General features: G+C 41.9%; 1 protein-coding gene across 1 annotated transcript in view; it reads left to right on the top strand.

Moving 5' to 3' along the window:
• Positions 1–25,407, top strand: part of idh3g (isocitrate dehydrogenase (NAD(+)) 3 non-catalytic subunit gamma) — a 36,725-nt gene extending 11,318 nt beyond the window's left edge. The window contains exons 5-14 of the mRNA XM_060937424.1: positions 393–508; positions 3,366–3,426; positions 3,640–3,772; positions 3,991–4,124; positions 13,632–13,734; positions 13,943–14,089; positions 14,305–14,399; positions 20,196–20,256; positions 24,107–24,241; positions 24,498–25,407. Coding sequence (XP_060793407.1) covers positions 393–508; positions 3,366–3,426; positions 3,640–3,772; positions 3,991–4,124; positions 13,632–13,734; positions 13,943–14,089; positions 14,305–14,399; positions 20,196–20,256; positions 24,107–24,208 — 952 coding nt within the window. The 3' untranslated portion in view covers positions 24,209–24,241; positions 24,498–25,407. The remainder of the gene's footprint in view (positions 1–392; positions 509–3,365; positions 3,427–3,639; positions 3,773–3,990; positions 4,125–13,631; positions 13,735–13,942; positions 14,090–14,304; positions 14,400–20,195; positions 20,257–24,106; positions 24,242–24,497) is intronic.
• The last annotated feature ends 313 nt before the right edge of the window (positions 25,408–25,720 follow it).

Raw genomic sequence — 25,720 nt, 5'->3', positions numbered from 1 at the left:
TATTACATGATAAATATATTGTAAAAACGTGATAACTTTTGTTAACAATATCTTTTCACGTAATTACTTGATTCTAAGCCAATTTTTTTTGAGTGTGGCAGCAATACGCTTCCGTAGATCATAACTCAAACTCTTACGATTATTTTTTTTTATTTGTTTAAAGATTAAAACACTTTTATTTTATCATGATGTGTGGTATAAAGGATTCTGTGCCAAAATACTATTTTGTAAGATGTTTACTTGTGTTAATTTTTTCAAACAAAATAAAAAAAAATTAAGAAAAAAAAAACCTTTTTCCTACCTACCGACCTTATTTTAGTATTTCATGTTACCGGAAACACACTATCTTTTTTTTTTTTTTTTTTTGGCCTAAGTGTTTTATTGCATTGCAGGTTCAGCTGCGTCCCTGTGGACTTTGAGGTGGTCAATGTGAACTCTTCCCTAACGAACGAGGATGACATTAACAATGCCATCACAGCTATACGTCGGAATGGAGTTGCTCTTAAGGGTTAGTGCTCTGCCATTGTTTGTAATAGACGTTCTTGGGTGAGCTGACTATCTTAGGCCAAGTTTACATTAGACCGTATCTGTCTCGTTTTCTTCGCGGATGCACTGTCCGTTTACATTAAACCGCCTGGAAACGCCGGGAAACGGGAATCCGCCAGGGTCCACGTATTCAATCCAGATCGTGTCAGCTCCGGTGCTGTATAAACATTGAGATACGCTGTGCTGAGCTCTAGCTGGCGTCGTCATTGGACAACGTCACTGTGACATCCACCTTCCTGATTCGCTGGCGTTTGTCATGTGACATGACTGCTGAAAAACGGCGCGGACTTCCGCCTTGTATCACCTTTCATTAAAGAGTATAAAAGTATATGAAAATACTGCAAATACTGATGCAAATACTGCCCATTGTGTAGTTATGATTGTCTTTAGGCTTGCCATCCTTCCACTTGCAAGTGGTAAGTGATATGCGCTGGGATCACACACAGCGTCTCAGTCCCGAATCACAGCTTGTGCACTTCACTCGCGCGCTCTGTGAGCTGCGCAGGGCCGGAGTGCGCACCCTCCAGAGGGCACTCGCTGTTCAGGGCGGAGTGATTTGGAGCGCAGGATGCCTGCGGAGCCGAGCGTATCCGTGTATTGGTGTTGCTGTGTGCACGCAAATCGTGTATTGGTGTTGCTGTGTGCACACGAATCGTTTTAAAAACGTTAATCTGATGATCCGCTGATACGGTCTAATGTAAACATGGGCTTAATTTGGTACATGATCTGCTTTTCAGAGGAATTATTCAGATCGGGTCATTAAGTAAACAAATAACAGCGCTGTTCAAACTTTCCTACTCCACATGAACTTAGGAAAACGCGTGATTAGTTGTGACACAATTAAGAGTCAATTCACTGAATCCAGGCATTGAAAATTAAAAGTTGACCACAAAGCTTCAGAGTCGATTCCACACGCTGAAAATGATTCGCCTGACGCAAATGCAGCAAGCCAAATTAATTTAACATCTGAGTATTTGTTAGCGAGATGGTCAGTGGGATTGACTATGGCAGTGGATTTATTTTGAAATTGTCTGGTCATAATTGAACAAATCATGGCTAGAAATGCAGGAAAGATTGGTTCACTGGTCACAGTGTAGTACTGCTGCAATCAGTCTAAATATGTATGGACTACTGTGATCCTCTGATTTGGAGGGAATAAGTCACGATATTCACTTGGTAATACTCTTGTTACCATGACAGATTCTCTGAAATCACTAATATTAGTTATATTATAATAGTTAGTGACCTTATTTAATTAAGTCTATGTATGAGTTCTGTGGTAGTATTAGTTGATTTGAATGATGGAAAGAAATAATTTCAAATATTTTTGGTGTGTGTATATAGTACATTTTTTTTTAAAACAATTGATAGTTTTCATAATCAGTCATTTTTTACAGCTTTAATAAAGCACAATAATGCTCAAATTTCCATTAGATAAGACATAATATGAATGGAGTTGATGAAATGCCACTGCAGTGTTTACTTATGGCCCTTTTCCACTACCCTTTTTCAGCTCACTTCAGCTCGCTTCAGCCCGACATGGCTCGCGTTTCGACTACCTCAGAACAGCACGACTCGGCTCGCTTCAGCCCTGCTCAGCCCCCAAAACTCACACGGTTTTGGAGTAGGGCTGAAGCGAGCCGAGCCGAGTGGGGCTGGGGGCGTGAGGAGACACTCCCCTGTGCACTGATTGGTGAGGAGGAGTGTCCTCACATGCCCACACACGCCCCGCGAGCACGCTGGGATCTGTAAACCCGGAAGAAGAAGAATTATGAATTACGAGAATTTCTGAAGCCTTATGCGCCTCGCCTCATCTATACGCTCTTGCCAGTATCTGTTGGCGTTGTCGGTGACAACAAGCCACAGCACCAAGACCAGCAACACTAACGACTCCATGTTTATTGTTTACTATCTGGGTCGTGAGACTACCGCTTAAAAGGTCACTGATGTCACTGTTTGCGCCGCCTAACGACATCACGTGACATCCACCCACTTTCGCTAACTCCACCCAATGTGTCCACCCACTTCCAGCCAGCACGGTTCAGCGCGGTTGTAGTCGAAATGCAACTCCAACAGCCCCACTCAGCTCGACTCAGCACGGCACGGCTCAGCCCAACTCAGCCGCGTTGGTAGTGGAAAAGCGGCAGTAGAGTTCCCACTGGTCATGGAATTTCTAGAATATCATGGAATTTTAAAAAAAAAAAATCTTTTTCCAGAAATGGAAAGTCGGGGGATTTGATCATTTTTTTTGGGCCAAGTCATGGAATATCAGAGAATCTTGTTTAAATTTTAAATTGCATGTTTAAATTTTATTTGCTATTTATCAAAATGTCATTTTCCATGCAGTATTTTTATACATTGGGTTATTTCACGATGTTTGAACAATGAAAACTTTAAGTTTTGTACTGAAATCATCTGTAAACTAGTAAATAAAGCTCACAAACTAATGGGTTTAAACTATTCTGGTGGGTTTTTGTCTGCTTATTACAAAGGTGGCCCGTTTTTCCGTTCATGATACAGTACCAGTCAAAAGTTTACTTTTAAGTTATGAAGTGACTTTTTTTTTTTAATTAATAAAAATAACATTAAATTAGGTCTGTTCAAACTTTTTACTGGTACTGTGTCATGGAAATTCAGCTTTTTAATCAGTGAAATTCAGATAACCCTCTTTACAAATCCATCATACTGTAGCGCCGTATTATACCTGTGAATAGTTGTGTTAAGAGGGAAAGTAAGTAATCTTGTTAAAATTAGTATAAAGCTTTAATCATGCCATGAACTTGGAGGTTTTGTCTTTTTGATCAATTCCTTTTTTGTAGGCAACATTGAGACAAACCACACACTGCCACCTTCACACAAATCGAGGAACAATCTTCTCCGGTAAGGCCGTTGTTTTTCTGTAATCAACTATTGATATGACTTCCAAAGGACATGAGATTAACTGAAAAGAAAAAAAAAAAAGATTTCATTGTAAGCTGGTCTTCATTATCAACAGCATGTTTTAACTTGGTATTTGGATCTTTTCCACAGCTGTCTGTTTTAAACTCACTCTCTTATTCTGTTTTTCTATTCATCCTTTTCTATGTCTCTCAGCACCAGCCTGGACCTGTACGCCAATGTGATGCACTGCCAGTCCTTGCCGGGGGTTCAGACCCGCCACAAGAACATTGACATCATCATCATTAGAGAGAACACCGAGGGCGAGTATAGCAGCCTAGAGCATGAGGTAAACACTAGTTATCCCTCCATTCATCAGTGGTCATTCATTACTTTTTTTTTCTTTCTTCTTTCTTTTGCCTTTAATAATACTGGTCTCAGTTGTAGTTAATTTCCCTTCCTGTTCATTCTATGCAAGCCAGGCATCTTCATTGTGTCACTGGAATTAGTCCACATTATAAAAGTAGTGTGTGTCTGGTCGTCTCTCTTTGTCTTGGTGTGTGTTAGAGTGTACCTGGTGTGGTGGAGTCCCTGAAGATCATCACACGGAGTAACTCGCTGCGTGTTGCTGAGTATGCCTTCAAGTTAGCCAGAGAGAAAGGGCGACGCAGGGTCACCGCTGTGCACAAGGCCAACATCATGTGAGTTGTTTTGTGTGTTTATTCGAAATGCATCATATGGCAACACGTCCTTGCTACACTTTAATATTCGAGTGTGAAGCAGTTTAATTCACTCCTTCCTCCTACTTATCACTTTGAAGTGTATTCTACTACAAAAAGTCCAGAAGCCTGAGCCTCCTACCAAAAACTGGGTTTAATTTGTTAGTATTGGAGTCTAGAGATCTGTGTGGGGAAATAAGGCTGGACATTTACTGGTAATTTTCACATTTGTCCATCTGTATTTCAAAAGCATCGGACTGGATGGCCCATGAAAAATTGTAAAGATATGGATCTAATCTACTTCCAGTTTTCTTCCAAATGTTACACTGGGCGAATACATTGTCATAACATGGCCTGTGAAATGGGGGTCCTGCGGGCCCAAATTTAAAAATTCATAACTTGCCCATTGATGGTCCTAGCCCTGCCAAACTTTACAGGCACATCCCTTTCCCCGAGTCCTTTCAAACCAGCCAAGGCACGGCCCGCTACGACTGCGGCTTGGCCCCGGAGCCCTGAAAAACTTTAATACTTGTTTGAGCCAGCCTTTAAAAATTCATAACTCAGCCACCCAAAGGCCTGGCCCTGCCAAACTTTACAGACACATCCCTTTCCCTGAGCCTTTTCGAGGGAGCCCAGGCATGGCCTGATCCGATGTCAGGAATGAGCGCAGCTTGCAGAAAATTTTAGTACAAGCCCTTGCTCCAGCTACACTCGCATGCAGGGATTTAAAAATTCATAACATGGCCTCCAAAGGTCCGAGCCCTGTCAAAATTTACATGCACCTCCCATTCCCCGAGCCTTTTCGAACCAGCCCAGGCATGGCCTGGTACGACCCCACGTTAGCCCATTATTCGCCCCCAAAACCCCCATGCGAACACTGCTCGCCGAAAACTTTAATATGAGCCCTGGCTCGAGGCAGCCTTTAAAAATTCATAACTCGGCCACCAGTGGGCCTACCCCTGCCAAAATTCACAGGCACATCCCTCTCTCCAAGACCTTTCAAACCAACCTAGGCAAAGCCTGATCCGATGTCAGGAGGGAGCATGGCTCGTGGAAAACTTTAGCACGAGCCCTGGCTCCAGCCGCTCGCGTGCACGGGGATTTAAAAATTCATAAGTCGGCCACCGAAGGTCCTAGCCTCGCCAAAATTTACAGGCATCTCCCGTTCCCCGAGTGGCACACTAAATAAGATGATTGTGATGATGATGATGATTATTATTATTAAGACACTCAGTATTCACTATTGTTTTTAATACATGATGCATTTGAATTAGTGTCTTAGGGTTGACAGTGTCTGATTTATCCACTCAGTTGATTAAGAGTTCAGTTTACAAGAAACTTTGCAGTACAGTATTATGTTAAGTGCCAAACTGCCAACCATTGGTTATGTGCTTTTTTTTTTTTCATTCATAATAAGAATGATAAGCATAGTTATATGGTTTGTAGGATGTAGATTTATATTTTAAGTTTTTATTTTACTTTCTTGAATCTTCTGTTCAAGATTCAAGTTTACTAAGTTCTAGTCCAGCATATTTTAGGCTGAATACCAAATGATATTACCATGTCTCGTTTTGAGTCCTTTTAAAAGTGATTTTGTTACAAAGTTACTTGGAATCTCATACTCAAATGCTTAACTATTATGTAAGAATAGTTGTATTGTTAATTACTAAATTTCTTATAGATTTATTATAAACATGGTATAAAAAATTATTGTTGACATAATGTTTTCATGAGTGTTGTTATAGTACCTGTATATGAGTACCATTAAGTTGTAACCAACTGGAACATCCTTCCCCATACTTTTTTTTCTAGACATGGAACTGACCTGTATGTGCGCTACTGTTTTCCTGGGTATAAACTTTAAGCATGTTTTTCTTGAATCTTCTGACATTTTCTTGTAAATTATATTCCCATTTGTAGTGTAATTAGCAACTAATGTCTAGTGTAATTTGGTCTTTGAAGATCACAAAAATGTGCCTGGAAATAGTGGAGAAGCCATCTCCAGGCATCTAAAGCCCTTCAGGTTTGTTCCAGGCCTTTGGTCCATCATTCGGACATGCTGAAATTTGCACGGACAGACAGCATTTCAGACTTGTCTGTTCTGTGACCGTCTGCTTAAAATTCCTTATTTCCCACACTGAGAGAATGTATAGTCAGTGTTGGTTAAAGGACATGCAAAATGGCAGTGTTCATTTTTAATGTGTTACTATTTGAACAAAATATACAATATGCTGTCATAACCAGTGGATGTGAATAGACAACATAGCTCTGTTTCCTCCAACTGGGTCTTTTTCATCAACTTTTGTGTAAATGTTTGGGAAAGATAAACTGAATGAAAAATTAATGCCGGACTTAACAAAAGTTTCATAAATGCTGATTTTCTTTGTTCTTGTGTGTATGTTGATAAATGACAATTAGCTGTAAATTACTGTGCATGCACACCATAGCTGGTTTGTCTTTTGTAATGCCTGCAAAACTCCATTTAAAAAAAGGCCAAGTTCACACAGTGGAAAGTGCATAATGGCCAAAAAGAATAATTTCTCTGAGGCAGACATTGTAGTACTTTTTGTTTGTGAATATGAGGAGAAAAATTGATTTAGCACTATATCCACTGGTGTCATAGCACCTGAAGAATTACAGAGGTGAGTTCAGTGTCCTCCATCTGGTGGAATATAAGGTTGACGTTCATCTGAATTTTTTTTTTTTTGTCTTAATGTGACATCTGACATGTGGACACAGAAATCCAATTGTTTCAAATCAGATGTGAATCACTTTATGTTGTCCTAGATCAGGTATGCATCCGAGTCATGGCCATGCAACATTAATGGGAATGGTCAGATTGGAATTCATGTGGCTTTTTGTCTATAAGCATGAGCTGCATAGTGTCTTCGTTAGCAGCACCGGCTGCAACAATGGAGGAGCTACAGTAGCTGTGAAAACAGCAAAACCTACCATTTGGCTTTTTTTTTTTCACCTTCTCGACCTGATCGTGTACAGCTGATGAACTGTTTGCCATCCTCCAGAGCAAAATGTGATGCATACTTTAGCTACTCCATCCATTTTGGCACATCACTACAGTGACGTGGCTGCTTTGACTGCTTCAGCCACCAAAGTTTCTAGGGAACATTACAGTAGCGGTTTCCCGTTTCCTTCTACTGCAGGGGTGGCCAACCAGTTGGAGACCAAGAGCCACATTTTTTACTGCATTACCGCAAAGAGCCACATCATACACATGGGCACACGAACATCACCCATCCCTTCCTCTCTCTCTCTCTCTCTCTCTCTCTCACACCCCCCCCCTCTGCTCAGCCAGATTAATAGTAAATGTCACACACCAACATATTTACTCCTACAGTACTAAGACCACAGGCTGAGGCCAGTCATTTTTAACAATGAACATTGTGTGCACTTACTATGCATGCTGCTTAGTGGGACTCATGGCATTACCAAAAAAAAGCCACACCATACACATGACCGCACATGAACATCGCCCCCCCCTCTCTCTCTCTCTCTCACACACGCACCTCTGCTCAGCCAGATTAATAGTAAATGTCACACACCAACATGAGAGAAATTTACTCCTTCAGTCAGTACTAATACCACAGGCCAGTCATTTACAGCAATCAATATTGTGTGCACTTACTATGCATGTTGCTTAGTGGGACTTCTGACATTCCTTGCCTTGAACAATCCTCTTCAAATCTGGCTTGTATTCCGTCGTTGCCACTCGAAGCAGTTCTTTCACATGGGTTTCAGTCAGAACAGAACGATGCTTTGACTTCACGTGTTTCATGGTAGAGAACACAGACTCGCAGACGTATGCTGACCCAAACATTTGACAGTATCTTAAGCGCAGCCTGTTTCACATTCGGGTATTTTTCCAATGGCACACTTTTCCAAAACTCAATGGTGCCTTCCCTCAAAACAGGTTTCAGTTGGTCTTCCTCACGAAGATCGATCATCTCCAACTCAGCCGCAGCCTCATCTGTGACAAGCGGGGCTTTCAAACAGTCCATCTCCGCATTGAATGGGTCGACGAGGAACGTAATCTGTGGCCTTTTCAGTTGTATATCACGGAACCGGGTTACAAAGCTCTCGTGCAGGTTTTCAATTAGTGTTGCATATCTGGCTCCTTGCTTATTCAGGGAGGCGGGAAGCTTTGAAATGAGCTAATGACGACTGACATATAAGGCAGAATGGCTTGCCATTACGTTCAACAAAAAAGTATAAACTCTCCCACTCTGTTAAAAATGTCCTATGTTCGTCTTCATATTTTTGTTTTGCTGTGCATTTTTTCATTGCCATTTTGAGAGGCTACTTGACACAAGATACACCTTGCCCAAAAACTTAGCGATTATCTCACGCACATGCGCATTTGACATGACCTGAAAATACCGTAATATACCCAAGCAAAGCGAAGATGCATTTGATTAAAATACCATACTGAACTCAAGCAAAGCGCACATGCACATAAAAAACCCCCACAAACTTTGATATGAACGTAAGAGCCGCATAACACCGGGCAAAGAGCCGCATGCGGCTCGCGAGCCGCGGGTTGGCCACCCCCGTTCTACTGGATTATTATAGAGGTTTTCTCCTCTCAACGATTCACACTCGCACGTATGAACAATTTAGAGCCACCAGTTAACCTAACCTGCATGTCTTTGGATTGTGGGGGAAACCGGAGCACCCGGACGAGACCCACACAGACACTGGGAGAACATGCAAACTCCACACAGAAAGGCCCCCGTCAACTGTGGGACTCGAACCCAGAACCTTCTTGCTGTGAGGTGACGGTGGTAACCACTACACCATCGTGCCGCCACTTTAGCTGCTAGTGTGTCCAATTTTAGTCGGTTTTAATACCATGAGTTGTCTCACAAATATAACATTTTTTGTTGATGGTGACGCAAGTGACTCATGCAAAAACACATCAGTGTGTGCAAGTGTGCTGTTTTGGAGGACAGATGTGTTCGAATAAGTTAGATACCATACAGGTCACATGTAATTATGAATAATAATTCTGCAGCCTGTTTGTTTCACATAAAAACATAATTTGAAACTGCTGTCCCCCAAGTCTGCCATGATGACTGTTTTCTGTATTACGTTTGAGCATCTAGTCAACATGTGTATCCCAGAGGATTACTGGTACCCATGAATGTGGATTGTGATAAGGAGTCGTCACATTTCTACACTGGCTGTGTTTTGTCACTGTTGAACTTTACTGCCATTTACTGGATTTTAAGATGTATGGTATTGTTGAGCGCAAACTTCCGCCAAGGCCAAATGGCATATCTCGCAGTGCTAGTGAAAATGAAATTAATTTTCATTTTCAAACTCTCTGACTTTGGATCTGCTCCAAAATTTAATGGATTCTTCTTTGGCCCATGCTACACTCTTCCAAGATTTATGGAAATCGGACCGGTAGGTTTTGCGCAATCCTGCTTACAAACAAACTACACTGAAAACATAACCTTTTTGGCGGAGGTGAAAATACAGTAACTCGTATTACAAATTATAATATTCGAGCTCCGTCAAGGTTTACATTAGTCATCTTGTGCGTATATTTATACACATTCAGTAGCAGGAAGATACACTATATTGCCAAAAGTATTTGCTCACCTGCCTTGACTCACATATGAGCTTAAGTGACGTCCCATTCCTAATCCATAGGGTTCAATATGACGTCGGTCCACCCTTTGCAGCTAGAACAGCTTCAACTCTTCTGGGAAGGCTGTCCACAAGGTTTAGGAGTGCGTTTATGGGAATTTTTGACCATTCTTCCAGAAGCGCATTTGTGAGGTGTCACACTGATGTTGGACGAGAAGGCCTGGCTCTCAGTCTCCGCTCTAATTCATCCCAAAGGTGTTCTATCGGGTTGAGGTCAGGACTCTGTGCAGGCCAGTCAAGTTCATCCACACCAGACTCTGTCATCCATGTCTTTATGGACCTTGCTTTGTGCACTGGTGCACAGTCATGTTGGAAGAGGAAGGGGCCAGCTCCAAACTGTAAAAATAGTCTGCATGCCTAGGTGCTTGATTTTATACACCTGTGGCCATGGAAGTGATTGGAACACCTGATTCCGATAATTTGGATGGGTGAGCAAATACTTTTGGCAATATAGTGTAGGAAGGGTTTTGTTTTTTAATTTATGGGCTGTTCGTGAATATGAAATGTTTGGGGTCAATGCTAATATGAACAATTGCGCATAAATATTCAGCTTGACAAATGAGGCCCATTGGGTGAGAGAGTTTGGCTTCACTTTTCCATTTGTTGCATGTTGGAGTGGAGTAAGCACCTCATGAGCATACTGTACTTGATGAAATAAGATGACTTCTTGCTGTTCAGTGTCCTTTTTTTTTTTTCCTTAAAGTTGTAAGTGCACAAATCGTTCATCTGTCAGTCATTATGTAGTTAGTCTTATAGACTATGTATCTACATTGCCACGTGAGCCGCAAGCAGGTTTCTGAATCAATGTTCGTTTAACCCAGGGGTGTCCAAACTTTTTGCAAAGAGGGCCAGATTTGGTGAGGTGAAAATGTGTATGGGCCAACCATTCAGCCTGACATTCTTTGAACCATTAGCATTAAATGCAAACGAACTATTTAATGAAATTTTTATTGCAAATGGCATACTTTTCATTTCTTTACATAGAACACAAATCTAAAGTTTTTACCAAAATCACTCTGCCTTTCATATTTGAAGACTACATAAAATGAAGAAAAAGTCTAACTGGAAAAAAAAAACTTTCAGGAAGATTAAACATATCTAGGCTTATTTGAAACATTACATATTATTCACTATTAAATGCTCACTGTAAACTTCTAAATTCAAAACATGTGAACAGGAAAATAACACTAACAGTTATCTTATTCAGAAGTACAAAACATTGAGGGCCATATGAATCCGTGTATCATTCGTTCTTTCGTTTTTCAATTGAGGTTTTTCACCTGACGTCACAGGGTCATGTGACGCCCCGGTGTGCGCCATTTTGAAGGTCAAGCTACATACTAACGCTGCAGACAGAGAGGGAGAACCAGCTTGAAAAAAAAACGTGTTACAGACACCGGATCCAGTGTAAATAGCTGCCGGAGCGCGCTCTGGCTTGCTCCCCCTCAAATTAAGCAGCGCGCTCTGGCTTGCTCCCGGAGTGCTCCGGCCGAGGTTCCGGAGCGCGCTCCGGCTTGCTCCCCCTCAAATTAAGCAGCGCGCTCTGGCTTGCTCCCGGAGTGCTCCGGCCGAGGTTCCGGAGCGCGCTCCGGCTTGCTCCCCCTCAAATTAAGCAGCACGCTCTGGCTTGCTCCCGGAGTGCTCCGGCCGAGGTTCTGGAGCGCGCTCCGGCTTGCTCCCCCTCAAATTAAGCAGCGCACTCCGGCTTGCTCCCGGGAGCAAGCCGGAGCGCGCTGCTTAATTTGAGGGGGAGCAAGCCGGAGCGCGCTCCGGCAGCTATTTACACTGGATCCGGTGTAAATAGCTGCCGTATCATAATTACAGTAAACTAGTAAATACAGTAAAGGAAAAACTTGAGACTGAAAGGTTTTAACAGTCATCCAAATGACTGAACGTAAATACTAGCTACTATGTTGTTGACATTAGCTAGTGCTAACAGCTAGCTGCTAGTACACTGCTACAACAGACACCGACCCTAATAATACAGTTCTTGGTCATTGCCTGGTAACAGCAAATTTATAACGGGCCATGTCTCAACAGACTAAGAAGTTATTTCAATGACATTTAATAATATTTTGTTTATCCTGAGGACCGAAAGTAAATGAAAATGTGAACAAACCTTAGCTGTAATAAGATGGCGACCACCGGCTCCAGGGACGACCCGCTGATGTAAGCATGTTACCCAGCCTGACACAAAATATTTGTAGGCATCCAAACTCTTATACGCTTTCAGATCAATACCTGTGTATGGCGATGGGTTTTTAACGACATAGGTATACAGATCATGTGGGCCGAAGTCAGGTAAAGACGAGGGCTTCGTGTACTTCCGTACGTCAGTGAACAATCCTGGTGGAAGCAGGTAAACGTCGTTCTCTAAGCCTGCTAACCTCAATTTTTGCAAATACCTCTCCCTCTGCTCGCCCTGTAAATGCCCTACGTCGCTGGATAGTGAAGGTGTTTTCTGCATCTCGCTCCTTTTTCTTTTATGTTTTTCATTTGTCGCCTTCCTCGCATTCAAACTGATTCGAGCCGTGACGTCCAAAATGGCAGCCTAACGATGCATCACATGACTTGGTCACGTGGGTGAAAAACCTCAATCGACAATCAAAAACTGAAAATATGTTATTTGATTTTGAATCGGATATCAAAAACTAAAAAGGCTGTGTTTTTCATTATTTCAATTTTAGACTCGGATCAAAAACACATAATGGAAAATCGTGCTGCCGGACCGAATTTGGATTTAATATTTAATTTGTCGGGTTTACGAGACCCGGTTTAATTGTCAATTGAAAAACGAAAGAACAAATAATATACGGATTGAAAAGATTCCTGTGCATATTCAAAACTGGTTTTGATCATCACAAAAAAAAAAAAAATCAATTCACTGAGATTTTAGAATTTATTCACCTCAGAAGACTAAACAAATAACTTGTCTGCACTAATGTGAAGGATGATACTGAGATCTCGACTGCAGTAAATAGGCCAGGTCTGTCTCAAAGACAGTGGTTTTGATGCACAGGATGTCACGCAGGTGAGAGTCACTTAGTCCTGTCCTTACGCGGTTCTTGTTAAGGTTCATAACCGAAAATGTCTTCTCGCACAAGTATGTCGAGCCAAACAAGCTCAGCATTTTCTTAGCAAATGTTCGAATCTCTTGGAACCTGCCTTTATCCAGCTGGCAGTAAAAGTTGACAAGAGGGAGCTGTTGGTGCCAACTGCGACACTCGGCGTCACACTGCAGCTCCGTGAGCTCCAGCTGCAGGTGGTCTGGAGCATTATCAGGAGCCATGGAGAAAGGAGAGGCGAAAAAAGCGTGATCTCCTTTTCAATAGCTTCAAAATCCTGAAAGCGCTGTTGAAACTCCTCAGCCAGAGATGAGATGTCTGCTGCATACCTCCTCATTTGCGCACTGATATTGTTCTCTGGAAAACTGGTCATTATTTCCTGCAGCGATGGGAAATGTGTGGTATTGGGCTGCGTTTGTGACAGGTACCTTTGGAAAAGTTGTCCACTTGTCCTGGAAGCAGCGGCCCTCGCTGTCAACTTTTTTTTTAGTTACAGTCGCCATTTTAGAAATGGGCTGGAAAGGTTCACACAAGGGTCATGCGGTGAGAGTGCGGCCACAGGTCTGCTGCGATCTTCTGGTGAGATATAAAATAGCTTTTTTTGTACGCGTGTATTTTATATCATTATTGATTTTATCACCGAGGCTGCGGGCCGGTGGAAATTTGAACACAGGCCGCAATTGGCCCCCAGGCTGGACTTTGGACATGCCTGGTTTAACCCATCTCCCTCCTGCCTGTCTTTTCCTCTCACCAGGAAACTGGCTGATGGCCTCTTTCTTCAGTGCTGTAAGGAGGTGGCCTCTGGATACCCAGACATTGCTTTCGACAGTATGATTGTAGACAACACCACTATGCAGGTCAGTAGAGATCATCATTCTAAAAATTCACAGTTCTATACATGCCCGGTCTGTGTTTTCCAGTCACGTGGCATACAGTAGATAAATAATATATATTTTTATACTGATGCAAAAACAGTGTTAAAAGCAAAACTTGCTATTTAAAATGGTCTCAATGGTTTTGCCTTGTCATTTTTGTGTTGTGGTTTTGTATTGTATTTTGTCTCAGCTTGTATCCCAGCCCCATCAGTTTGATGTCATGGTGATGCCTAATCTGTATGGTAATGTGGTCAGCAACGTCTGTGCCGGGCTAGTGGGTGGACCCGGTCTGGTACCTGGAGCCAACTACGGGAATGATTATGCTGTTTTTGAAACCGTGAGTATGTTAGCAGAGAGAACTGTATTTGACCACCATGAGTACGAAGATTAAATCAGTTTTAATCAAAAGCTTAAATCAGTTGTTTACTTCTGGGTGTGGGGGTTGTTTTAGGATTTATTTTTTTAAATTGTGGAAAAAGAAACATTTGCAGCATACATGCATTTGATTTATTTTATGCCGATATATTGGATTGACACACATTGTTCTGACAGGCCACAAGGAACACTGGGAAGAGCATCGCTGGCCGAAATCTTGCTAACCCCACTGCAATGCTACTGGCCAGCTGTCTCATGCTGGATCACCTGAAGTAAGTTGAGCATGTCAGTCACACCAAAATCCTTACAGGCAAGACTTGCCACTTGGCAACCATCTTGGTAACACCCCTGGGTAGTTGTTTTGGTCTAAAAAGACCAAGTGCCTGTCTAAATGAACGAAGAGAGGGACATAATTACACTCGGGTGATAGCGTTCCGGCGCCGCGCCGGATTTCCGGCGTACCGTGGCTGGGGAAAAAAAAAAAAATCTAGTTCGCCCATTGTCCTGTGTCATTCTGAGATGCGCAGATAGACAGTAAAGGTTTACTGTCTATCTGCGCATCTCAGAATGACACAGGACAATGGGCGAACTAGATTTTTTTTTTTTCCCCCAGCCACGGTACGCTGGAAATCCGGCGCGGCGCCGGAACGCTATCACCCCTGCTACACTTTCAGTGACCACCAGGACATAAATCTGCATGTGTTTAATCACCAGTCAAATTTGATAAAAACGTTTTCCTGACTTTGCCCTAGATTAAAGGACATGGGACATGAAACATAAATGCACGCTATATCAGTTTCTTTCCATTAAAAATATGAAATAATTGCATCAACAAATACAAAATTATCTATTAAATTCAGCAAAATCGTTATATTCGTGATGATTATATGGCATTTCTGCTCGAGCTCCGATATGCATATTTTACAACCGGAAGAGCCGCTGTCACGTGATCATACGTCACAAAAACTTTCGGGTACAGCACAAGCGGGTAGATGAATATGGAGAAGTGTGAGTCGTGAGGATGACGAATGCGACAAAATAGTTTTTGTGTCTTGGATGACAAGAAAATTGTTTCGTTTTTAGAGTGCTTAACGTACATTGAACATCATGGTGTATTGCGACCTCCCAGTCAGTCAGACGCGCTGTCACTCCTGTTAGCAATGTAGCTAGGCTCAGCATGGCCAGTGGTATTTTTTGGGGCTGTAGTTAGATGCGACCAAACTCTTCCGCGTTTTTCCTGTTTACGTAGGTTTATATGACCAGTGATATGAAACAAAGTTCAGTTATACAAATTGAAACGTGGCGATTTTCTATGCTATGGAAAGTCCGCACTATAATGACAGGCGTACTAACACCTTCTGCGCGCTTCGACAGCGCATTGATACCTTCACTCGGAGTTGTACCATTATTTTTTAGACAGGGCGGGCGGACCAGGGCATTCGCCCGCCTGGCCGTGCCCGACGAGGCGCGCTCTCGGCCGGCTTGGGAGGCAGACGGCAGCCCCTCCTGGAAGTGTGGTTTTACCATGGGCCTCATGCGGTAAGGATTAGTATTATAATTTTGGGTGTATCAATTATTGATTATCATAATTCTGACTCGTTTCGCCATTTTGAATGTTTTCATCTCGGACTCTGGAAGCATCGTATCTCAATCAATCTCGAAAAATATCAGCAAGAAAAAAACTAGCTTGCAACGGACTTTAGCTAGATCTATGATGAACTTTCAATGTATGATACAAAAATAATACTTCTTTCAACAGATCAACAGCCTTTGAGCAGAATTGTTTTTAACTTACCAGGAAGTGTTATCGAGCCGACCGCTTTCAGTTTCACGGGGATTGAATGAACTCTCACTCTCAGAATCATCTGACCCGTCAGAGTAAAGACAAGATCCATGTTCATGTGAATTTCCAGCTATCGGTTCGAATTGATAGGGTCTAACTTCACATCTCTGTGAAACATCGGGAATGTCACTGTCGATGGTGTCCATTTCGGTAACCTGTTTACATTAGATTCCCAAGCACTGGCTCCTTGGAAAGTTTTTGTGATGTCACGGGTCACATGACCACCTAGCTAATTAACGAATCATTGTTTTACGCTGATGTATAAAAAAGTTGAATAATGTGATGATTTTCACTTTTTTGACGCCCTGCAGTGATTTAGATGGCATTTCTTATGTCCTTTATACATACAGTGCTCAGTGTAAATGAGTACACCCCCTTTGAAAAGAACATTTTAAACAATATCTCAATGAACACAAACAATTTCCAAAATGTTGAAAAGACAAAGTTTAATATAACATCTGTTTAACTTATAACGTGAAAGTAAGGTTAATAATATAACTTAGATTACACATTTTTTCAGTTTTACTCAAATTAGGGTGGTGCAAAAATGAGTACACCCCACAACAAAAACTACTACATCTAGTACTTTGTATGGCCTCCATGATTTTTAATGACAGCACCAAGTCTTCTAGGCATGGAATGAACAAGTTGGCGACATTTTGCAACATCAATCTTTTTCCATTCTTCAACAATGACCTCTTTTAGTGACTGGATGCTGGATGGAGAGTGATGCTCAACTTGTCTCTTCAGAATTCCCCATATGTGTTCGATTGGGTTCAGATCAGGAGACATACTTGGCCACTGAATCACTTTCACCCTGTTCTTCTTCAGAAATCCAACAGTGGCCTTAGATGTGTGTTTAGGATCATTATCACGTTGGAAAAATGCACAATGACCAAGGGCACAGAGTGATGGTAGCATCTTCTCTTTCAGTATAGAGCAATACATCTGTGAATTCATGATGCCATCAATGAAATGCAGCTCCCCGACACCAGCAGCACTCATGCAGCCCCACGTAAGGACGCTGTCACCACCATGTTTCACTGTAGGCACCATGCATTTTTCTTTGTATTTCTCACCTTGGCGACAGCATACAGTTTTGAAGCCATCAGTTCCAAAAACATTTATCTTGGTCTCATCACTCCCGAGTATAGAGTTCCGGTAGTCTTCATGTTTGTCAGCATGGGCCCTGGCAAACTCTAGGCGGGCTTTTTTGTGCCTGGGCTTTAGGAGAGGCTTCTTTCGTGGACGGCATCCATGCATGCCATTCCTCTGCAGTGTACACCGTATTGTGTCACGGTAAATAGTCACTCCAGCAGGGATGTGATTTTTCCGCGAATTCGCGGAATTCCGCTTTTTTCACCTCAAAACTTGAAAAAAAAATGTTTCCGATTTTTCCCTCAAATCCACATTCGTATCCTATTCGTTCCGACTTTGTTTGAAAGATGGCAGCCTCGGATTTGCATCTTTACGCCTCGATCACGGAGGCTGCCATCTTTCAACTCTTTGTTTGAAGCGAGCGCATTCATTGGTTGTTACAGAGCGATGGGCCAATCATGTACCTCGTTTCATCTCATTGACGCAATTACGTCATTGAGATGAAACGAGGTACGTGATTGGCCCATCGCTCTGTAACAACCAATGAACGCGCTTGTTAGATAGCTGTACGTAAGCTTGCTTCAAACAGAGTTGAAAGATGGCAGCCTCCGTGATCGAGCGTAAAGATGCAAATCGAGTTAAAGAAATCGACAGAATAGTGAAAAACAAGTTCCGCTGGTTGGAGAAAGAGGTTGCTACAGACGTTGGACATGAGACTGTGAGACATTTGTCCAGCGATTTCGTTATTTGGGGAGAGGGCAGAGGTCTCTGGCTGTCAAGTTTGGGGATACTGGGACCTCCCCTGCCCGAGCTACGAGCATCCAAAGTCGGGTTGGAGCCCAGGATAGAAACGAAACCTAAGCGGAGCGCCGCGGCTCGCCTCGGGGCGAATTACGTCCCAAGGCGCGGGGCTAGCGGGCCCTGCCGCGCTGGTTCTTTGGGGGGGGGGGGGTGAGTGAGAGAGAGTGCGCGCGAGTGAGAGAGAGTGCGCGCGAGTGAGAGAGAGTGCGCGCGAGTGAGAGAGAGTGCGCGCGAGTGAGAGAGAGTGCGCGCGAGAGTGAGAGTGAGCGAGAGTGTGTGTCTCAGAGTTGCATGTTGACCATTAAATTGGCTTGAATTTGTTAATCATGACAAGTTTTTTCTTGTGTGTTTGCTTGCCATTTTAGTACAATTTTTAAGTCAGAAAAACCCAGGAGCTTCGGGGGGCTTCCCCCCTTGTCCCCCCACCAGGGTGCTGCCCTGGACCAGCTGGGGGCCTGTGGCCCCCAGACCCCCGGCTAAAATTTTCAAATAATTTCACCAGCCCCAAATCACATCCCTGCTCCAGTTTGGCTTTCTAATTCTTTAGATAACTGCAGTGAACATGCATGCTGATTTTCTTCAACCCTTCTCATCAGAAGACGCTCCTGTCGAGGTGTTAACTTCCGTGGACGACCTGGACGTCTCTGTGAGATGGTTGCAGTTCCATCTTTCTTTCTTAAATTTTTGTACCACTTTTGCTACAGTATTCTGACTGATAAGTAAAGCTTTGCTGATCTTCTTGTAGCCTTCACCTTTATGGTGTAAAGAAATTATTTTCTTTGGGGAATTCTGAAGAGACAAGTTGAGCATCACTCTCCATCCAGCATCCAGTCACTAAAAGAGGTCATTGTTGAAGAATGGAAAAAGATTGATGTTGCAAAATGTCGCCAACTTGTTCATTCCATGCCTAGAAGACTTGGTGCGGTCATTAAAAATCATGGAGGCCGTACAAAGTACTAGATGTAGTAGTTTTTGTTGTGGGGTGTACTCATTTTTGCACTACCCTAATTTGAGTAAAACTGAAAAATGTGTAATCTAGGGCGGCACGGTGGTGTAGTGGTTAGCGCTGTCGCCTCACAGCAAGAAGGTCCTGGGTTCGAGCCCCGGGGCCGGCGAGGGCCTTTCTGTGTGGAGTTTGCATGTTCTCCCCGTGTCCGCGTGGGTTTCCTCCGGGTGCTCCGGTTTCCCCCACAGTCCAAAGACATGCAGGTTAGGTTAACTGGTGACTCTAAATTGACCGTAGGTGTGAATGTGAGTGTGAATGGTTGTCTGTGTCTATGTGTCAGCCCTGTGATGACCTGGCGACTTGTCCAGGGTGTACCCCGCCTTTCGCCCGTAGTCAGCTGGGATAGGCTCCAGCTTGCCTGCGACCCTGTAGAAGGATAAAGCGGCTAGAGATAATGAGATGAGATGAGAAGTTAAACAGATGTTATATTAAACTTAGTCTTTTCAACATTTTGGAAATTGTTTGTGTTCATTGAGATATTGTTTAAAATGTTACTTTTCAAAGGGGGTGTACTCATTTACGCTCAGCACTGTAATTATACCCAGAAAAAAAATCTATGTCCCATGTCCTTTAAGGCTTGAAAAAAATTTTTCCCCTACAGGTTATACTAAGCATGTGCAAGGTTGTGACAAGGTCACTGTGATTCTACTACACATACCCAATTGTGTGCTTGCGTCAGTGCAGCAACATGATTAGCTAAATGTCTCCTTGTTCAACAGACAGTTGGTGTTTTTGGGGGAGCGGGGCAGGATATGTGCATACAACCACCATCGCTGGCATTACAGACTTTCCCTATAGATTTCTATTCAGGATCGTCTCCTCCGTTACAACGTCTCTGATCACATTGACCCTGTCTGTTATTTTCAGCTGTCACCACACACAAGGCTTTGACATAATGTCCTATTTCAGACATTAGTCATTTCTCTCAGCACCTGTAATCAGTGGCCAAGCTGGATCCAGACATTCTGGGGCCTGAATCATGCTACTGTGTGGTTACTACTTCTTGATTTTGTTTATTTGAATTATTAAATGATTTTATAACTTTAAGGGGTGGTTGTGCAAACATAGCTACACATTAAGGCTAACTTTGGATTTAACCATGCTGTCTGTGGCCATATTTCACATAAAAAATTGACTTGTTTAGACTAAACTTGGAGTTGTTGCAAGTTCAAACCCTTGAACTACCAGAAAATTATTTTTGGGCTCTTATTCCTCAACTGTTCCACTTTAAATTGTAGTCTAGCTCATGTGTAAATTTGCATAAAAGCACTTACTAAAAAATATAAATTATGTTAACTCGCGCAACCTTTTCTTCTTTAGACTTCACGAGTATGCCAGCATGATCCGTAATGCTATTTTCACCACTATGAACGAGACTCAGGTAAGGACAACTCATTGTACAGCTATCGCATAAGGTTTGTATTCTTATGAAGCAGCCTAGTCCATTGCAAGTAACCTTGCTGAACTTGTGTAACAAGTTTCAGGCAGATATTTTTAGAGATTACTGTAGTTCTAAGTTTAGCAGGCTTGTATACATAATAGTGACAAGTTGTTATGGGCAAATACCAGTGATTTTTTTTTTTTTCTTTGTGTGGCACTCCCTTCATCCATATCTTTCAATCTGGAGTTGTTTGTTGTTATTCTGCAGTAGCTCATCTCCCTCACTGTCTCATTAGCCAGAGATTAAAATGAAGAATGTTCTGATTTTAAATTAAATTGTGTATACAGTTTTACCAACTCAAATGCGCTTATTTGCATATTCAACAAAATAACAACTAACTCTTCCTTCTTTTATATGGTGACATTTCTTTTGTCTTAATGTAATGACTAGTCTTACAAGTGTTTAAATTTTTATTACTTTTTTTCAAGCTGTTTATACAAAATGCCTGAGTTTGACGTTTTCCCAAAAAGTGGGTATGATTTTGAAATAAGTTACTGTTTTGAACAAATTATTAATTTACTTTCATGAATACCACATTATTTTTTGTGTGTGTAAATGCTGCTGTAAATGAGTTTCATTCATATTCAGCTTGATAAGCGAGCCCCAATGAGATTCTACTAGAATCGAAACAGTTGCCTGCGTTAGGAATGAAATTTTAACGGCCCATAAGGAAATTATTTTACGTTGTGTACTCGTGTTCTAAAAGGATAAAAGAATGCTGATCATTTCTGTGTAAAAAGAACATGAACATTTTTGTTTGGAAATTGGCTACTCTTTTTGGTCACATTCAAATCTCACTGATTTTGCATGTACTACATATTTATTTACTTACCCCCCCGAGTGACTTACAAATGAGGCAGAAGTGTAAAGCTGAGCAGTTGAAGGTGAAGAACCTTAGTCAGGGGCAGAATATACAAATGTATGCATATTTGAATACATTTGCTCCCTGGTCATTCATGCAATTATCCAGGCTAGTCATGTGTCAACAGTGCAGTAAAAAAAACAATCATACACTACGTTCACACTGCAGGCTGAAGTGACTCAAATCCGATTTTTTTCGCCCATAATGTGACCTGTATCCGATCTTTTATTGACAATATGAACGACACAGATCCAATTTTTTTCAAATCCGACCCAGGCCGTTTGGATATGTGGTCCTAATTCCGATTCCTATCCGATCTTTTCATATGCGACTTCAGTCTGAACCGCCAGGTCGCATTCATCCGACTTACACGTCATCAACCAGGGTTCCCGCGGGGTTTTAAAAGGTAGTTAATTAAAATAAGCTAAATTATGGCCAGTAAAAAGTAGTAAAAGGTAGTAAACGTAATCTGACGTGGTAGTAAATTTTTTTGACCCCCATCCAACTGGGCCTATGTGTTTTCTAATTCGTTTAATTAACCTGCATGCCATAAGATCCATAAATTACTACATTTGGGCGAATTTATTTTTATGTATCGAGGAGGACCGCAGTGAGGAGTTGGTGGCGCATGCGCATTGAATTCCAATAACGGTCGAATCCAGTATAAATTTATACCAGAGATTGTTTAGTACGAGACTGACTTTGTTTATACGGCTCTAGTCGAATGTATCTGTTGACCCAACTGGCGACATCTGCACGAGAATTAAACAATGGGGAAATGCAAATTTTCAGACCTCTGGCTGGAGGAACCTGATTTTAAAGACTGGCTAAAGGCGTTCTGCATAGTGTGCAAGAAAACTATTAGCATTACCTGGATGGGAGTGAAGGCTATTAGGTCCCACATGGAATCGAATATCCACCAGGGAAGGATGCGTGGACGAAATAGACAGCTACCGTTGTCTTTGTTTTGCCGAGGCACTTCTGCGACTACTACGGTCACAACGCCCTCAATCTCGCCTGCTCCGATAAACCCTGAATCCACCGTTGGTAATACTACCGCCATGGCTACCACCAGCCTTTCAGGACATCAGACGGTCATAACTGGCACTAACTCGCTTGAGGCTGAGGTACTGTGGTGTTTGGATTTGGCGGTGAAACACCACTCCTTCAGTTCTAACGAAGGCATCGGAGATCTGTTTCGGAGGATGTTCCCGGACTCCCAGATCGCCAAATCATTTGCTTTGGCCAGTGACAAAACCAGGTACATGATTAAATTTGGCATTGCCCCTTATTTTAAGAGGCACCTGGTCGAGGCAATAACTAACGCCGGACCTTTTGTAATTATGTTTGATGAGAGCATGAACCAAACGTCCAAGAAAAAACAAATGGACATCCACGTTCGGTTTTTGGAGGATGGTTGTGTACAGTCGAGGTACTTCAGCTCACAATTCCTGGGACATGGACGAGCTGACGACCAAGAGGTTATGGGCCACAGTTTCACAGTTCAATAAAATTATAAATTATATGTGGAAGTTTGTTTTCTTTTATGCAAATATGCATTACTCCATGTGTAGCCCTAGCAATGGGAGGTTCTATTATGCGTCCAAAGGGAAAGAGTTACACTACCGGTATGTTCAGATTTTCTTTCTATCTTATCTCATCAATCCAACTCTTTGGGTAGAGTTGTCACTAACTTATATGAAGCACATTCACTTGGACTAACACATACACTCAAAGATTTGTTAAATTGTGAGAAAATGTCCAAAATCCAAATTGTCGCTGTGGTAGTAAAAAAAATTCTGAAGGTAGTAAAAAGGTAGTAAATTCAACATAAAATATCTGTAGGAACCCTGTCAACAAGCCACAAACGTCACTATTCTGCGCTGAAGTAGGCGGCGGGTCTCTCAAAAAAAGTTACAACAACATGGCGCATGACATCAATGCGACTCCGCACCCACATGTTCCTTTGAACGGAGGTTGCAGTCACTACCCCGCAGAACGCCTGAGCCAAAACCCTTGCCCTCTTCCTTCTCAACCTCCTCCTTAACATCAGGCTATTGTGCATGTTCTGGCTCCGTCGCAACAACAACTGCATCATCGCCAGGTACTCCATGCTGGCTACTGTCATACACAGGAAACTTTAGGTTACTTCCGTAAACACTGGCCATGCTCACTGCGTGTGACGTCGTCGTATCCTGCAATCCGCATGCGGAACACTTTTAGGTCGCTTTTCGTTCATACTGAGGATCACATACAAGTCGCATATATTTGTTAATGTGAACGACCTCACAAAAAAATCGGATTTCACAAAAAAATCGGAATTGAGCATTAAGCCTTGCAGTGTGAACGGAGTGATACAGGTCAAGAGCTTCAATGGGAGAAAAATGTGATCTCGTTGATCGATGGTGGCATGTTTGGGTTTGAGTATTTCAGGAATTTCTGATCACAGAATGGTATGAAAAACAGGCTGGTTTGAGTTGACGAACTTGACTAACCAGTCTTTACAACTGGTGAGCAGGAAAGCATCTCCGTACATGCCAAACTTTGATGTGGATGAGCTACAAGAGCGGAAGACCACATTGGGTTCCACTCCTGTCAGCCAAGAACAGGTATCTGAAGCTACAGTGGGCACAATGTGATTGAAACTGGACAAAGATGGGATTTATGCTGCCTGGTCTTTTTCCAAATGTGTAGTTTGCTGTCCAGTTTCGGTTCAGTTTGATGTGAAAATGAACTGAAGCGCTTGACTTGTATCTGCATGATTTTATGCAATGCTGATCAGATAAGTCCATAGGCAATTATAGGAACAATTCAGGTGTTCCTATAATTGGTGCCTGGAGATTGTACAGTATTGCTGATATGTATTTGAGAAATAGAGTGGCACTTTAAACAAAATTTATTTTTATTTTGTTACCTGTTGCGTTGCAGTTGCATACAGCAGACATCGGGGGTCAGGGCACTACCTCAGAGGTGGTACAATCCATCATGAGGAACATCAAGAGCAGCGGACCCCTCACTGCAGAACTCTAATGCTATAACTAAACTCCACAACAGCCATAAATGGTAATGAAACACTGTGTACACGCACTGTGTTGAAAATAAATCATTTTGTAAAGAGGAAGAGCTAGTTTGAAGTTTAATCATCCATGATTAACCCATTTGCTGCATACATCACTGATTAAAGAATCCGCAATATACATACACAGCAAAGGAATTTTAAAAAGTACTCCTGCAGGTGTGTCACTTTTGGTGTTACTCTGAGTATCTGTGGAATTTGATTAGATAATGCATGGCTTTCTGCTCCCTTTGTTCTCCACAGATTCTTGAACATCAACACGTGGACAGAGGATCAGGATATACTGTATTTATGTTGCTTACATTACACTGTTTGTATTAGAAGACTTGGAAGTTTGTTTGGATTCATTCTGTTCCATTTGGTATCCATCTAGGGTCACTTGGGCGTCATGCAACATAACGGTTAATATGATATTTCTGTGGAGGTACTGTATTATGCAAAATTATGATTTATAATGCCAAAAAGCGTTCCATGGTTAAACAAGTTTGAGTTGCAAGAATATGTTTCATGCACCCATGTAGTCATTTTACAGTGGTTTGTTTAATCATTTATGCAAACCATTGTTCTGTCCCAACTACAAAAGTAAGCCAAAATAATTGCTAAAGGTGTTTATTCCACTTAATTGATATTCAATATTTTCTAAAGTAATTTAATATTCAGTGAAGTAATAAGTTAACTGAGCGATATTACAATATTAAGTTCCCAGGATGTAAATATGGAACTTTGATATATGGAATTGATTGTACTAAAATTCTCAATTTCTAAGTGACCTTTTCCTTTGTCTCAATACAATACCATTCATAAGTTTAATCTTATGCTTACTGTTTTTTAACCTGGTTCAGTTTCTTTTGCATGCTGCATACCTTATGCAGAAATTGTTCAGTTATTTATCCGTATACTGGTATGTTGGCTGATTTTCTTTAAATATTATAGCATTTCCACTGTTACATAAATGCATCCTCAAAACAAAAATAATTGTATTGTTTAACATGTATTGGAGTGATGCATTTTACATCAGTAAAGTGGTTAAACTTCCTTATTTGTAATTCTGTCTGTGTTTTTATAAGCTGTGAAAATCACAAGTAGCTGTCAAATTGTTAACACGTGGATAGACCTCATGGGGTAAAGTTTAATTAAAGGACAAATGCAAGTAGACGTTTTCTGTGCTTGCTTAGATTGCGCTTGTGAAATACTGCTCTGTGAGGTGAGGGGAAACCCACCAAACATACTTCCATTTACAACGTTTTACTTGCGTCAGTGCCAACTTTCCTGCTATTCAGTGCTTATTTCAAGGTTAATGTGGTCCGTTACCTCATGGCCACGTGTTATCTAATTAGAGCTAGGGTGCCAGTAGGGCTTAAAATTCAGCTTTAGCTCAAAATACAAGGATTAAAAAATTGAGGATGTGCTGCAAAAGAGGAACTAAATCACTTGCAATTTTCAGCTTATGACAAACAGTAACAAGA

This window comes from Neoarius graeffei, chromosome 13 (genome assembly GCF_027579695.1).
Source record: "Neoarius graeffei isolate fNeoGra1 chromosome 13, fNeoGra1.pri, whole genome shotgun sequence".
Taxonomy (NCBI): Eukaryota; Metazoa; Chordata; class Actinopteri; order Siluriformes; family Ariidae; genus Neoarius; species Neoarius graeffei.
Note: the sequence above shows the minus strand (reverse complement) of the source record. Positions and strands in the feature narration are given on the sequence as shown.